This window comes from Anastrepha obliqua, chromosome 2 (assembly GCF_027943255.1).
Source record: "Anastrepha obliqua isolate idAnaObli1 chromosome 2, idAnaObli1_1.0, whole genome shotgun sequence".
Lineage (NCBI taxonomy): Eukaryota > Metazoa > Arthropoda > Insecta > Diptera > Tephritidae > Anastrepha > Anastrepha obliqua.
In genome coordinates, this window is record NC_072893.1 from 47411764 (window position 1) to 47424260 (window position 12497).

The 12497-nt window shown below is 39.5% G+C and overlaps 1 protein-coding gene across 1 annotated transcript; it reads right to left on the reverse strand.

Annotated features, from left to right (window-relative positions):
- Positions 1–1488: 1488 nt before the first annotated feature.
- Positions 1489–2561, reverse strand: LOC129238123 (uncharacterized). The gene is made up of 3 exons (XM_054873162.1): positions 2556–2561; positions 2154–2466; positions 1489–2078 (listed from the first exon to the last, which is right to left on the reverse strand). Exons 1-3 carry the CDS (start codon positions 2559–2561, stop codon positions 1489–1491), a joined length of 909 nt encoding a protein of 302 aa, XP_054729137.1.
- Positions 2562–12497: the final 9936 nt, after the last annotated feature.

Here is a 12497-nt window from a genome sequence, read left to right on the forward strand (position 1 = left end):
CGTAGAAAAAAATTAGCCACATGACTTTCACTTTTGACCGACTTGACGTGGTTTTTTGGGTTTCGGCTCATATGGGTAGCGCCATTCAGCCGCCTGTTGACTGGTCTGCATGTCAAACTCATATGCCCACGTCTCATCACCTGTTATGATGCGATGATGAGCTGGATAAATTCATGGGTCCGAATTCACTTGCTCAAGTATGTCATTGAAAGAAATTCAACTCTCTTGGAACGAGTCGAGCAGCCACGCGTCTCATGCCCAATGTATGATGTAAAATGTTGAGAATTGATATTCGTGACACACGCTAAGGTCACGAGCTACCTCCCACAAGCTTAAGTGATGGTTTTCCAGCAACATTTCTGCGCTACTATACTCTATAGAGAACAGTTGTACCAACAGCTTAGCAAAAAAGTTTTTAACTAAACAATTCCCGATATTTTTTTGACAGAATGTCCTGAAAAATTGTATGAGTAGTTGGCTTAACTTTTCATTTAATTACACTTCCAAAACAGAAACCTCCCTATTTTTTTAATTATTCTTCGCCTCTCAAATCCGATGGGCGACCTTCTTCTACAAAACTTTGACTGAAATGAATATAACGGAAACAAAACACATAATAACCTGCATCACCTTCGTGAAATTGAAGTTGCGTAGCTCCAAAAAACAAATAATCGCCTATTCAATTCAAAAATATAAAATTTAAAATTGAAGTAGCTTATCATGTCGCATTTCCATTAATTTGCCCGCAACTGTATACGGCCTTTGTTTGGTTTATGGCTCTATGACATAATAAGAGTTCAACCTCAGCAAGTCTCAATTCGTTTTTGGTGAAATTTCTCGTAAAAAGTGAAAGGTTCAACTTCTTCTTAAGTTTTGAAGATTTGTATATTTCAAGATAAAAGTGCTTAAAAATGATTTGCGGTCGTTGAATGTATTTATCTATGAACGAAAGCACTTCCTCCAACGAGAGCTTTATTATGGTTTTTTGTTTTTTGGCTAAGCATAATCAAAAATTAACGGTAACAAAGTGATGTATAATTTTTTTTTGTAATTTTTATTTTCATCTTGTTATATTCTTGGTAACAATAAAAACAATAACAACATTAACAACGTCTACGAACTCACGTTGTTGCTCAACAGGTACATTACAACAAAACTTCGATTAAACATTTACACTTAGACGGCTAGAAAGATGTGAGTTTGTATGTTTGTTTGTATATCACATTTTGAGTAGTTTTGGTAGTTATGTAGGTGCTTATGAAAAGGCAGTGAATGGCACCTCACACGCAACTAACAGAACAGCATTAGTGTCCATATCAGCTGCTGAAACTCGTACAGATGTGGAGAAGTAGTAGAAGTGGTGAGGTATAGGAGAGTTGTGCAGAGCGCAACCAGGAAATGCGTTTATCAGTCTCAGTCTATGGCATTGGCAAAAGGCTGCGCGCTGTCACTTAATTATATACAAATGCTTTATGGCAATTAAAGCGCTTAATCCCAGCCACCGCCGCCAGCGGCCCAACCTCCTGCACCGCCACCATAGCCGCCACCAAAGCCGCCGCCATAGCCGCCGCCGCCGTAGCCGCCATCAAAGCCGCCCGCTCCGCCATCACTGATGACCTTGATAATTTTAACTTCTCCACCAGCACCGCCATCGCCATGACCATGACCGCCATGACCGCCATGACCTCCATGACCTCCATGGCCACCGCCGTATCCACCATCAAAGCCACCGCCGCCATAACCGCCACCGATACCGCCATAACCGCCATCCTCGTGCACAACTTTAATGATTTTGACATCACCGCCATGGCCGCCATGACCGCCACCGCCGCTATATCCACCGTGTCCACCATGACCACCACCGCCGCTGTATCCACCGTGACCACCATGACCGCCACCGCCGCCGCCGCCGCTGCCGCCGTTGATGACTTTGACGATTTTCAATTCGCCGCTAGAGCCGTAAGCGCCAAACCCGCCATGGCCGCCGCCGCCGTAACCACCATCAAGGCCACCATGGCCGCCGCCGCCGTAACCACCATCAAAGCCACCATGACCACCATGACCGCCATGACCGCCATCTCCACCGTCACTGATAACCTTGATGATTTTGACTTCACCGCCGCCGCCACCGTGTCCGCCATGGCCGCCGCCGCCGTAGCCACCATCAAAGCCACCATGACCACCATGACCACCATGACCGCCATGACCGCCATGACCGCCATGGCCGCCATCTCCACCGTCACTGATAACCTTAATGATTTTGACCTCACCACCGTGACCACCGCCGCCGCCACCGTGTCCGCCATGACCGCCGCCGCCGTAGCCACCATCAAAGCCACCATGACCGCCATGATCGCCATGGCCGCCACCTCCATATGAGTAACCGCCGCCGCCACCGCCACCACCACCAATTCCCAGCAAACCTGCTTGGGCTGTGGCCACCACAGCTAAAACGCAAACGAAAATCTACAAAAGAGAAAACGAAAAAAGCGTTTAGTAATCGATAATCCTCCGCACTTAGACCGTCAAAGAAGGATGCATATTGATGTTTCTACCTTCATTTTGTTGTAGGCTAAGCTTAAATATGCTACGTGCAAGTAGGTAGACGAAGTTAACCAAACACCAGTAGTAGTGAAGAGAACTGAGTTACTGATGGCTTTCCAGTGTCATCCACCAACTTTATATACCATCAACGTACGATGTGATGTGGAGTGATGCCCGTAGCTGCGCTCTCCAATGACGGTAAAAAGAAAAAAGAAAACGAAAGTATTTGTTGCAATCGACCCGCCATCGTTAACAACAAATTCGCAGCAATAGACACCGTTTGATATGCATAGACGCAGAGGTGACCAAACGCTTATGTGTAACAGAAAATAAAGAAAAAATAAAAACAAGCTATGGTCAAATATAATCAGCCGGCAAAGCCACACTCTATGACTTTTTTCATTTCCATTTGACTCTTTGGGCGTTTTTGGCGTCTTTCGATGTGTATCTTCCGATGAACTTTGTGAAGTTAACTTGGGGCAAAACTGGTTCAAATTATGGTAGATTATGTCAGTAGTGAAGGTGCAGCATCGAACGAATTGCAACAGCCTCATAACATACTTGTTTTACAAGAGGAAATACACGATTTGAGATGAAATTGAATTTGAAGATGCGAATTCACAGCTGTAGAGGCTTTTAATCCAAATCAAAACTTAAAGAAATGATTTAGCTAAAGTAACGGGTGATATAAACGAAACCTTCGTGCGGTTACTTGAATAATCTAACGAGGGAGTCTCCCCAGAAGAGGAGAAGGGATTGTTTTAGTACCCACACCACTCGACTCAGTAGACGGTTGTCGCTGTAAGTGCGAAAGCATTTTGAACACTATCTCTGATGAGGGCAAATACCACAGGTATTGTGTTCCAGAGAAGACCTAGTTGGAATTCTTAGCTTGATAAGGCTCCAAGTAGAGGCTCATAGCACATGTACAAAATTATTTAATCTGGCGTTGTGTCTGTGTTCAAAGATAATAGAGTAGCTTCACATTATGATCATTCATCCGACTTCCGCAGTTTGCCGGCCAAAACCCTTACATGAAACCGCTGTTTACGGGTCACGGAATCAATCATAACTTACGAGGAGTCCCGTCTCAATAAACTTGTCTTTATATTAATATACAATCTGGACTCAAAGCTGAAAAGGAAGAACGAGTAAAGGATGAAGAAAGCTTGTAATGCCCCCTTTATGTGTAAGAAGACATTTGGCAAAAACTGGAGTCTGAAACGGTGGATAAGCCACAGCACCAGACCCATTTTAGCTTATGGAGCTTTCTTGTGGTGGATCGCGGTGCAGACACAATCCTACCTAAAGAATCTCATAAATGTCCAACGATTAGTTGTATAGGAATAACAGGTGCGCTCCGATATACGCCTCAGGCGGCGCTAAAAATAATCCTACATATTCCACCCATTGACTATGAACTACGAATATCCAACAGAAAGGATTGGCACACCAAAGTCAAATCAGATGATAGTGGTCACCATATTTATATTGACGGTTCAAAGACAGACAATGGCATTAGATCGGGATTGTGCTCGGAACATTTATCTAAAATTGCTTTTTTAGACTCCCAAACCAGTGTAGCATCTTACAAGTTGACATCTACGCCATTTACAAAGCAGCAAAGACGATAAGACTAATGGACTTACCTCCGGCAAACCTTACCATTTTCGTTGGTAATCAAGCAGCGATCGAGGCACTGGCCTCAGCGGATCCCCGGCCTCTCTAGAGTGGAGGAAAATGACAGAGCGAATGCGTGTGCAAGGAAAGGCTCTGAGCTTGACCTTCAGAAAGTGGTAAAGGACATCGGCATTCCTTTGCGAACTGTGTACTGCGATTTATGTGAGCGTAATCGCGGAAACCAGTAGGAGGTAGTCTCTGATTACTAACTGCAGGGTCTCTAAAGCGATCTGGCTAAAGCTGAATTTTAAAAGGACAAAATGAGTGCTTGGATTCAACAGATCAACTACCAGCGTCTTCTTATTATTGCCGACCTACTTCTGCAGGAGTTCTGGAGATGAAGAAGAAATTGAGTCGGTGCAACAACTCCTCTATGAATGTCCTGCACTTCAAAGAAGTGCCTGCAACGTTAGAAATAATTGTTTTTACAATTTGGAGATTCGAACCCGGGCACTTTCAAATGGTAGTCACGCACCAACTCATTCGGTAACGGCGGCCGCCGTATTGCCTTGCATACTTTATAATATGTAGTATGTCAGATGTAGCCCCTTCAAGACTTTCAAAAATTCTAGCCCTCAGAAACAAAAACTTAAAATCGATATGGAAGCCGGAAAATGTGAATTAGGCTCAAAAATGTATACTAGTCAAAAAAGTTAAGGGGTGAAATAATATCTACTCTTCAGCTTCTAGCAGCAGGAAAAAAAAAAATTACTGTACTGGGTAACTGGTCGCTGAGTGGTCGAAGGCAATGAAGTTGCCGACAAGCAGCCCGCTTGGATCGGTAAACGTGTAAACTCAGAGGAAGGTAAAGAGGATCAGTACAGGCCTCAAGTATCAGGCAGGAGAAACATTTTGGGTATCTGTTCAGTAAAAATGACGTTAAATCTTAGATAAGACAAATGCTAGACTGCACACTGCTTACTTAATTGATCAAAATCGACTGCGTTTTCACTTCAATTTGTTAGGCTTCTCTTTTGAGATAAAGGAGGACGCTGAGATTCAAAAAAAAGTTTTGTAAATTTTTGACCTTCACCAGACAAAGATTGTAACATTACCACTCCTGGGCAGTTTGAACCTCCAAGTGTTGGTTAACATTCGTTAGTGAGGCTGGAGATCAGTGTATGGCACAGTGCATTAAATAATTAATGTCATAAGCGGATAGTTAGAACACTGAAAAACTGAAGTTTTAGTGTTAATGAAACCCTTATTTTGACTACCACTAATTTTTTAGTAGTGGCGCAAAAAAAAAATAGTGGTAGAGCAAGATGCCCTGCTGAAAGTCTCTTGAGAGGAAGGTATATACCTATGAAATGAGACTTTCAGCTATTAGTCCATAGATGTGGTTAGGAGTATTTTTAAACCTTCCCAAATGTCTTGTTTTTTTCGTCTGTCATCTGTCAACAATATTCAGTTCATTGTTTGTTACGTTTCATACAACAATGCATTTTTGTCGCTCTTAAAAATGTTGAATTTCGCGCCTTCAAACTACGATTTGCGGACATCGAAAAACCACTTGTGAAATGCTGCTCTCCCGATTCAAAAGGAAGTCCTTTTTGCATCGAATCGTTACGGGTGATGAAAAATGGGTGTATTTCTCCAATCCCAAGCGTAAACGATCATATGGTCCGCCCGGCCGCAAGCCAAAAACAACGGTCAAACCAAATTGCTTCGGCCGTATGGCAATGCTGTGTCTTTTCTGGGATCAGCGTGGTATGATTTGGTACGAGCTATTAAAACCAGGTGAAACAGTTGACGGTGCACGCTACCAACCACAATTGGCCGATTTGAACAGCGCTATACACCGAAAACGCCCAGAATATGCCGATCGGCGTCACAAAGTAATTTTTCTTGATGGGAATGCACCGCCAACAAGAGCGACCCGGGAATTGGTGGAGACGTACGATTGGGAAACGCTGGTGCATGCGGCTTACTTACCAGACTTGGCGCCTTCCGATAATCATTTGTTTGCATCGATGGGCCACGCACTTTCCGAACAGGGCTTCAATTCTCACGAAAAAGCCAAAAAATGGCTCGCTGATTTGTTTGTGGCCAAAGTCGGCGGCATCCACAAGTTGCCTGAGAGATGGGAAAAATGTGTCGCTAGCGATGGCTATTATTTTGAAGATTAAATTTGTAACCATTTTTTGTTAATAAACGTTTGAAATTGAATCAAAAGTCTCATTTCATAGGTATATATCGTAACTAAAATAGAAAAGTAGTTTTAAGCCGCAATTACGTTTCAACTTGTTTTACCCTATTTTATATCTATATCTGTATTTAACGAGAGGTTTTTAGTCATATGCGTAGTTCTAATGTAAGCACTTGTTCTTGATAGGTTTCTTTAGTAATTTAATATATGAGTCAAACCACGTCAAGTGGGCCCCGAATTTTCCATCAAATTCCCGATTTTAAAATCAAATGCATTTTTGGATATAGAATTTGTCACATAATAATTGCTGTGAATAGTTTTTTTTTATTTCGCTTTTTGTTTATGTTATTAACAATTGAATTTTTTTGCATGATATTCTTGTAAAATCAATATCTCAGAAACTACAATTGATAATTTGATGAAATTTATTTCGGTTACCGAAAAATGTTTACTCTACCGATTTAACGTTCAAAGACTGTGTATTTGTTGAAACAATTATTTTTAACAATCATTTTTATGAAAAATCGCAATTATTTTTGCCTTCTTCAAGCTCTAAATGGACAATATTACAGTCAGATTAAGCGCACAATGCTCACCTTTAATAATCTGCAAAAAAAACTTTGTTCATCCAATCCGTTCTGAAGATATCGAATTTTTTGTCAAACTGTGTAAAGTTCTGATGCGCAGTATAGTCTGGTGCAACGCGACGCGCTTCGCAGTTGGCCTTGCATTGTCCCATGGGATCATACGCTAAAACGTATAGCACTTAAAAAAGACATACAAAAGGATTAAGGATTCAAAAATGAGGTGTTTCATTACTAGAATTTTTATTACATACATCCATATCTACATGAAAACATACAAAATTTAATTAGTAATAATAGTCTCGAAACAAGATGTATCCTCGGAGAAGATTTTACTTCAAATCTTTTTGTTACTTGCAGGTTCGAAGTGATGAAATTGCCGCGTTTTTTTGATAGCTATTGCCTCATTGAAGCGTTTGGAAATATTTTTTCATGTGCATCATGATCTTTTTGCGAACAAAAAACAAAATCTATCGATTTAAACGCACCTTTGGCCCACTCGAAAAGAGCTTTAGCATCGCGAATATGATTTCCAGCCACACGCTGCATACTTGCTTTTCGGGCTAGCCTTCTAACTGCTCCGCCGACCCCATCGCACGCTCCCTTGCCATGGGAAGTCGCGAAGAAATTCCATTCGGCTTCGATTCCGAAATCTTTTTTTAGGTAATATAGGTTCAAAAAGTTAGATTTATTCTTGTACTGTGATGCAGCTCCATCAGAAGAATAAGAGAACTTTTTTATATTTCTGGTTCCAAATTTGCTCTTAAGATATTATATTTAACAAGTCTTGTGTTGAATAAGTGAACCGAACTTGTATAGTGGGTTAGTTTTTCAGAAATGATGACAAGGCTGAAATGATGCTGTTTACCATCGATACAATAGTAAATTACATACGGGTGAATGGTCATTTGTTTCACGCATTTGTTTCGATGTTACCTCATCTGGTACCGTTGTTAAAATTTGAATTTTATCATTTGTATTTTTTTTCTCACGTAAAGCAAACTTTATATTCTCCACAAATGCTGAATTCAATTTTTTTTTTCTTTGTTTTCTTTCCTTTTTTTTCGTTGATGATTTCTGCTATTATCTCTTTGACATTCATACCACTTAATTTTGAAAAATGTCGTTTTTTTATTGGCGATTCACCAAGTTCCTGTAAAATATTGTTCACCTTTTCTAATTTTAGGTCATTCTGAATTTCCTGGTTTTCAAAATTAGCTTCACTATCCGAACATTCTTCTGCATCAGAAGAAACTTCAGACTCATCGTTTTCTGCTCCTTGGTCAGCACTAGAAAAAATTAATCAAAATTTTGAGAACTAATTGACTTTATTTGCCTAAATAATAACTATTCAATGCACAATATATGTATATAAATATCAAGATTATACCCACTGTGGACTTGGACGTATGTATATACGCTGCACTTTCAGTAACACTTCCATCTCTATATATCTTCATACCACATGATTTGCAAACGTATTTACCGATATATTTTTTGAATACTAGGAATCATAGCACACTGACACTAGAAGTTGCGGCGACTGTACGACTCAGCAAAGCCATGTTCATGCAAGTTCGTTTTCGTGCGTAGTGCCTCGACTGACAAAAAATTCGATATCTTCAGAACGGATTGGATGAACAAAGTTTTTTTTACAGATTATTAAAGGTGAGCATTGTGCGCTTAATCTGACTGTAATATTGTCCATTTAGAGCGTGAAGAACGCAAAAATAATAGCGATTTTTCATAAAAACGATTGTTAAAAATAATTGTTTCAACAAATACACAGTCTTTGAACGTTAAATCGGTAGAGTAAACATTTTTCGGTAACCGAAATAAATTTCATCAAATTATCAATTGTAGTTTCTGAGATATTGATTTTACAAGAATATCGTGCAAAAAAATTCAATTGTTAATAACATAAACAAAAAGCGAAATAAAAAAAAACTATTCACAGCAATTATTATGTGACAAATTCTCTATCCAAAAATGCATTTGATTTTAAAATCGGGAATTTGATGGAAAATTCGGGGCCCACTTGACGTGGTTTGACTCATATGTTATTTTACTTAGGTCAACGAAATTAATTTTTTTGTCTTTTTTTATATGCCACGGGTTTTTTGTGCGCTGAACATGATTTGAAGATCAGAAAGTGCCCATTACGTCATGGTTTTAAGAAAATTAAGAGTTAAAACTCCTAAAAACGCATTATTCAAATTTGAAAATGCCAAACGAAAAATAAAAAAGTTGAGCTTTGGTCATCTGAAACCAGGAATCACTAATCAACGCCACTTTGAATTTCGCAAAACTGACAGCAGATTTGTAATAAGGGATCCCGAAACCACTCACTCATTCGTACGAACAACGCTTACAAATAGTGAGAATTTATTTCCAATAATGATAGAACACAAAAGTATGCAGTACATTTTTTATTCATTTATTTTCATTAGTAGTTTATGAAACAATAATTTCTTACCGACTAATTAACAGTTATAAAGGGTGGTTAAGCTTTAAGGGCCGGTGTTGATTTCAAATAAAATACAATTTTTTTATGAAATTATTGTCATTTCTCTTTATTATGATAATATTGTTATAGCTCAATTACGTATAGTATAAAATATTGGCCAAATAGCCGTCGCAGCCTCGGCGGCACACCTCCATCCGATGATCCAAATTTTCGATGACGCTGAGGCATAATTGAGGTTCTATGCCGATAATTTGCAAAATTATCTCATCCTTTAGCTCTTGAACTGTTGCTGGTTTATCGAAGTAACCTTTTCTTTTAAATAACCCCAAAGAGAGAAGTCCAACGGTGTCAAATCACATGATCTTGGCGGCCAATTGACATCATCTCACGATAGCGAACACTATTCACAGTAACTGCCTGACCGGCCTCATTTTGGAAAAAATACGGCCCAATGATGCCGCCGGCGCATAAACCGCACCAAACAGTCACTCTTTGTGGGTGCATTAGTTTTTCGGCAATCCCTCTTGGATTATCATTCGCCCAAATGCGGCAAGCGGCAATTCTGCTTATTGACGAATCCCTTGAGGTGAAAATGTGCCTCATCACTGAAGCTGATTTTCTTCGATATGGATTTTGATTTGAACGCCCGTTTTCAAAATAAGCCTTAATAACTTTAACGCGTTGCTCGATTGTGTATCTTTCCATGGTTCAAATTGAGTTAGTCTGAAATTGAAAAATGTTAAATGAAATGCAGAAAAGAACTTGATGTTTAGGTGTGGTTCACATTCAACATCCGCCTTTAAAATTTAACCACCCTTTACTTAAATTAGGGCATTTCATCGCATTCAGAATATCAGTAAAAATTGTTTTAAGCAAAGAAAAAATCAAGATCGATAGATGTTGAGATCTGGTTACATTCGCACATACAATTAGTGTGACTGTTTAAGGAAAATTTCATATCAATAATAACGCCCAGATCCTTAAATTCTTGAAGGGATTGCAAGATTCTTCCAGAGAAGCTGTAAAAACTGCGTGATTTTGAAAAAGATACATGAACGCATTTTGTAATATTTAAAGAAAGATGTGATCTCAAGCACCAAGAAAATAATTCATCTAGTTCGAATTTAAGTTTCATCGTATCTGCAGTATTTTTAACAATTGATTAATGTCTTCAGATCGTCGGCGTATAATACATAGAAAGTTGGTGAATGCAAAGCAAAAGCCAATGTCATTTATAAACAGAATAAATAGCAATGGGCACAGAATGCTACATTGTGGGACGTCAGAGAGTCCGAAAAAAGGTTCTGATCGAACTTCAACGATTGTGACAATGCACCGCCTGCGACTCAAATCGGATTTAAGCCATTGCAGGCAAGACAACTTGTCTGTCCACACCTTATATGGAACTTTATCGAAGGCCCGGAAGATAATGTTGAGATATAATACTCACTAAAGACAGCCAGATTAGTAAGTATAGAACGACCTAAAACAAATCCGTGTTGATTCGGGCAAATTGAACTCTTAACTGAGAAATACATTTGATTTTTGATGACGCATTCAAAAAGCTTAGACACATTAGTGAGCCTCGAGATAGGTCATAGTTATATATATCACTCTTATTGCCACTATTGAATAGGCGAGTTTCCAAGCATCAGTGCATTTTCCAGCAGGTAATAACTTATTGATTTAATTATTTTCAGCGAAGCCACCAGAGCGTGGCAATTTTTAAATAAAAAAAAACTGAAAAACCATCAAAGTCAGTTGGGTGGAGTTTTCGCGTCCCAGTTATTATATCCTCTGTTGAGAGGGAAAGTGATCCAAAACCGACTTCATGATAAAATGTAAAGTTATTGTTGGGTATGGAGTTTGATTTAAAAAAAAATCAGCAAATAAGTTAAGTTAGCTGCGATGAAATTATGTGACATCCTTTTTTTGATTAGATGAAATTCCATAAGGCCTGCGGATTAGAATTAATACAATATTTAGTTAAAAATTAAGATTACAATTTCGGTACAAAAATTTGTTCAGATAGTTGAACTCTTTTAGATAAGGACGAATGAAAATATGTTTATGTTAGATTAATGCAAACATGGAAGAAAAAAAGCAACAGAAAATGTTAGGTTGGGCAATAAGTTCGTAGCTTTTTTACCGAAGAATTTTATTTATTGTCAACAAAAAAACAAAATAATTATAACAATAAGTTAATCAATTATATATTCGCCGTTGCTGTTTACAAACTCTTCACACCAGTCGACCAATTTGTTGATGCCGTTCCACCAAAAATCGCCTGGTCTGGTGTCAAAGAAGTTGTTGAGCGAGTTTTTAAGGACCTCTATTTTATCGAAGGTAATGCCCAACATATGGTTTGACAGGGAGCGGACAAGATGGTAATCGGCCGCGCAAGATCGAGAGAATACTGCGGATGCTAAAGACCTCCCATTCGGGCTCTTGGAGTGTGGATTTGACGAATTGCGCAACATGGGACGGGACGTTGTCGTGAAGGAGTATAGTTTGATCATGCCGATTAGGTCTTTTCAGTCTAATAGCCTCATTCATGCGGTGTAGCTGAGGAATGTAGAGTTCCTTGTTGCCCATGGCATTCTATTCGAGCATTTTCCAGTGCACCTGGCCCTCCCAGGCCCACCAAATACATATCATGATCTTCTTTGGACGAAGATCCGGCTTGACTCTCAGCTTTGACGTATCTCCTGGAGCCACCCACACTCCTTCCGTTGCTTCATATTGATATATAGGCAGCATTTCTCATCTCCCGTGACAATTCGGTACAAAAAGCGCTGTTTATGACAACGTGTTGCTCCATGATGGGTGAGATACTAAGAAGCAATTTCAAGGCGGCTTTCTTTGTTTTTTCGTTGAGCTCGTGAGGCACACAGACTCCCAATTTTTCGGTGCATCTCATTGAATGATGACTATTGAGATTCGTTTTATGATCGCCGTTCATTTGTTCCACCATTTCGCGACTGGTTTAGCGACCGTTCTCCTTCAAAAGTGATTTGAGACGTACTTCATCGAATGTCACCCATTTTGAACTTTGCAAACCATTTCCTTGCTG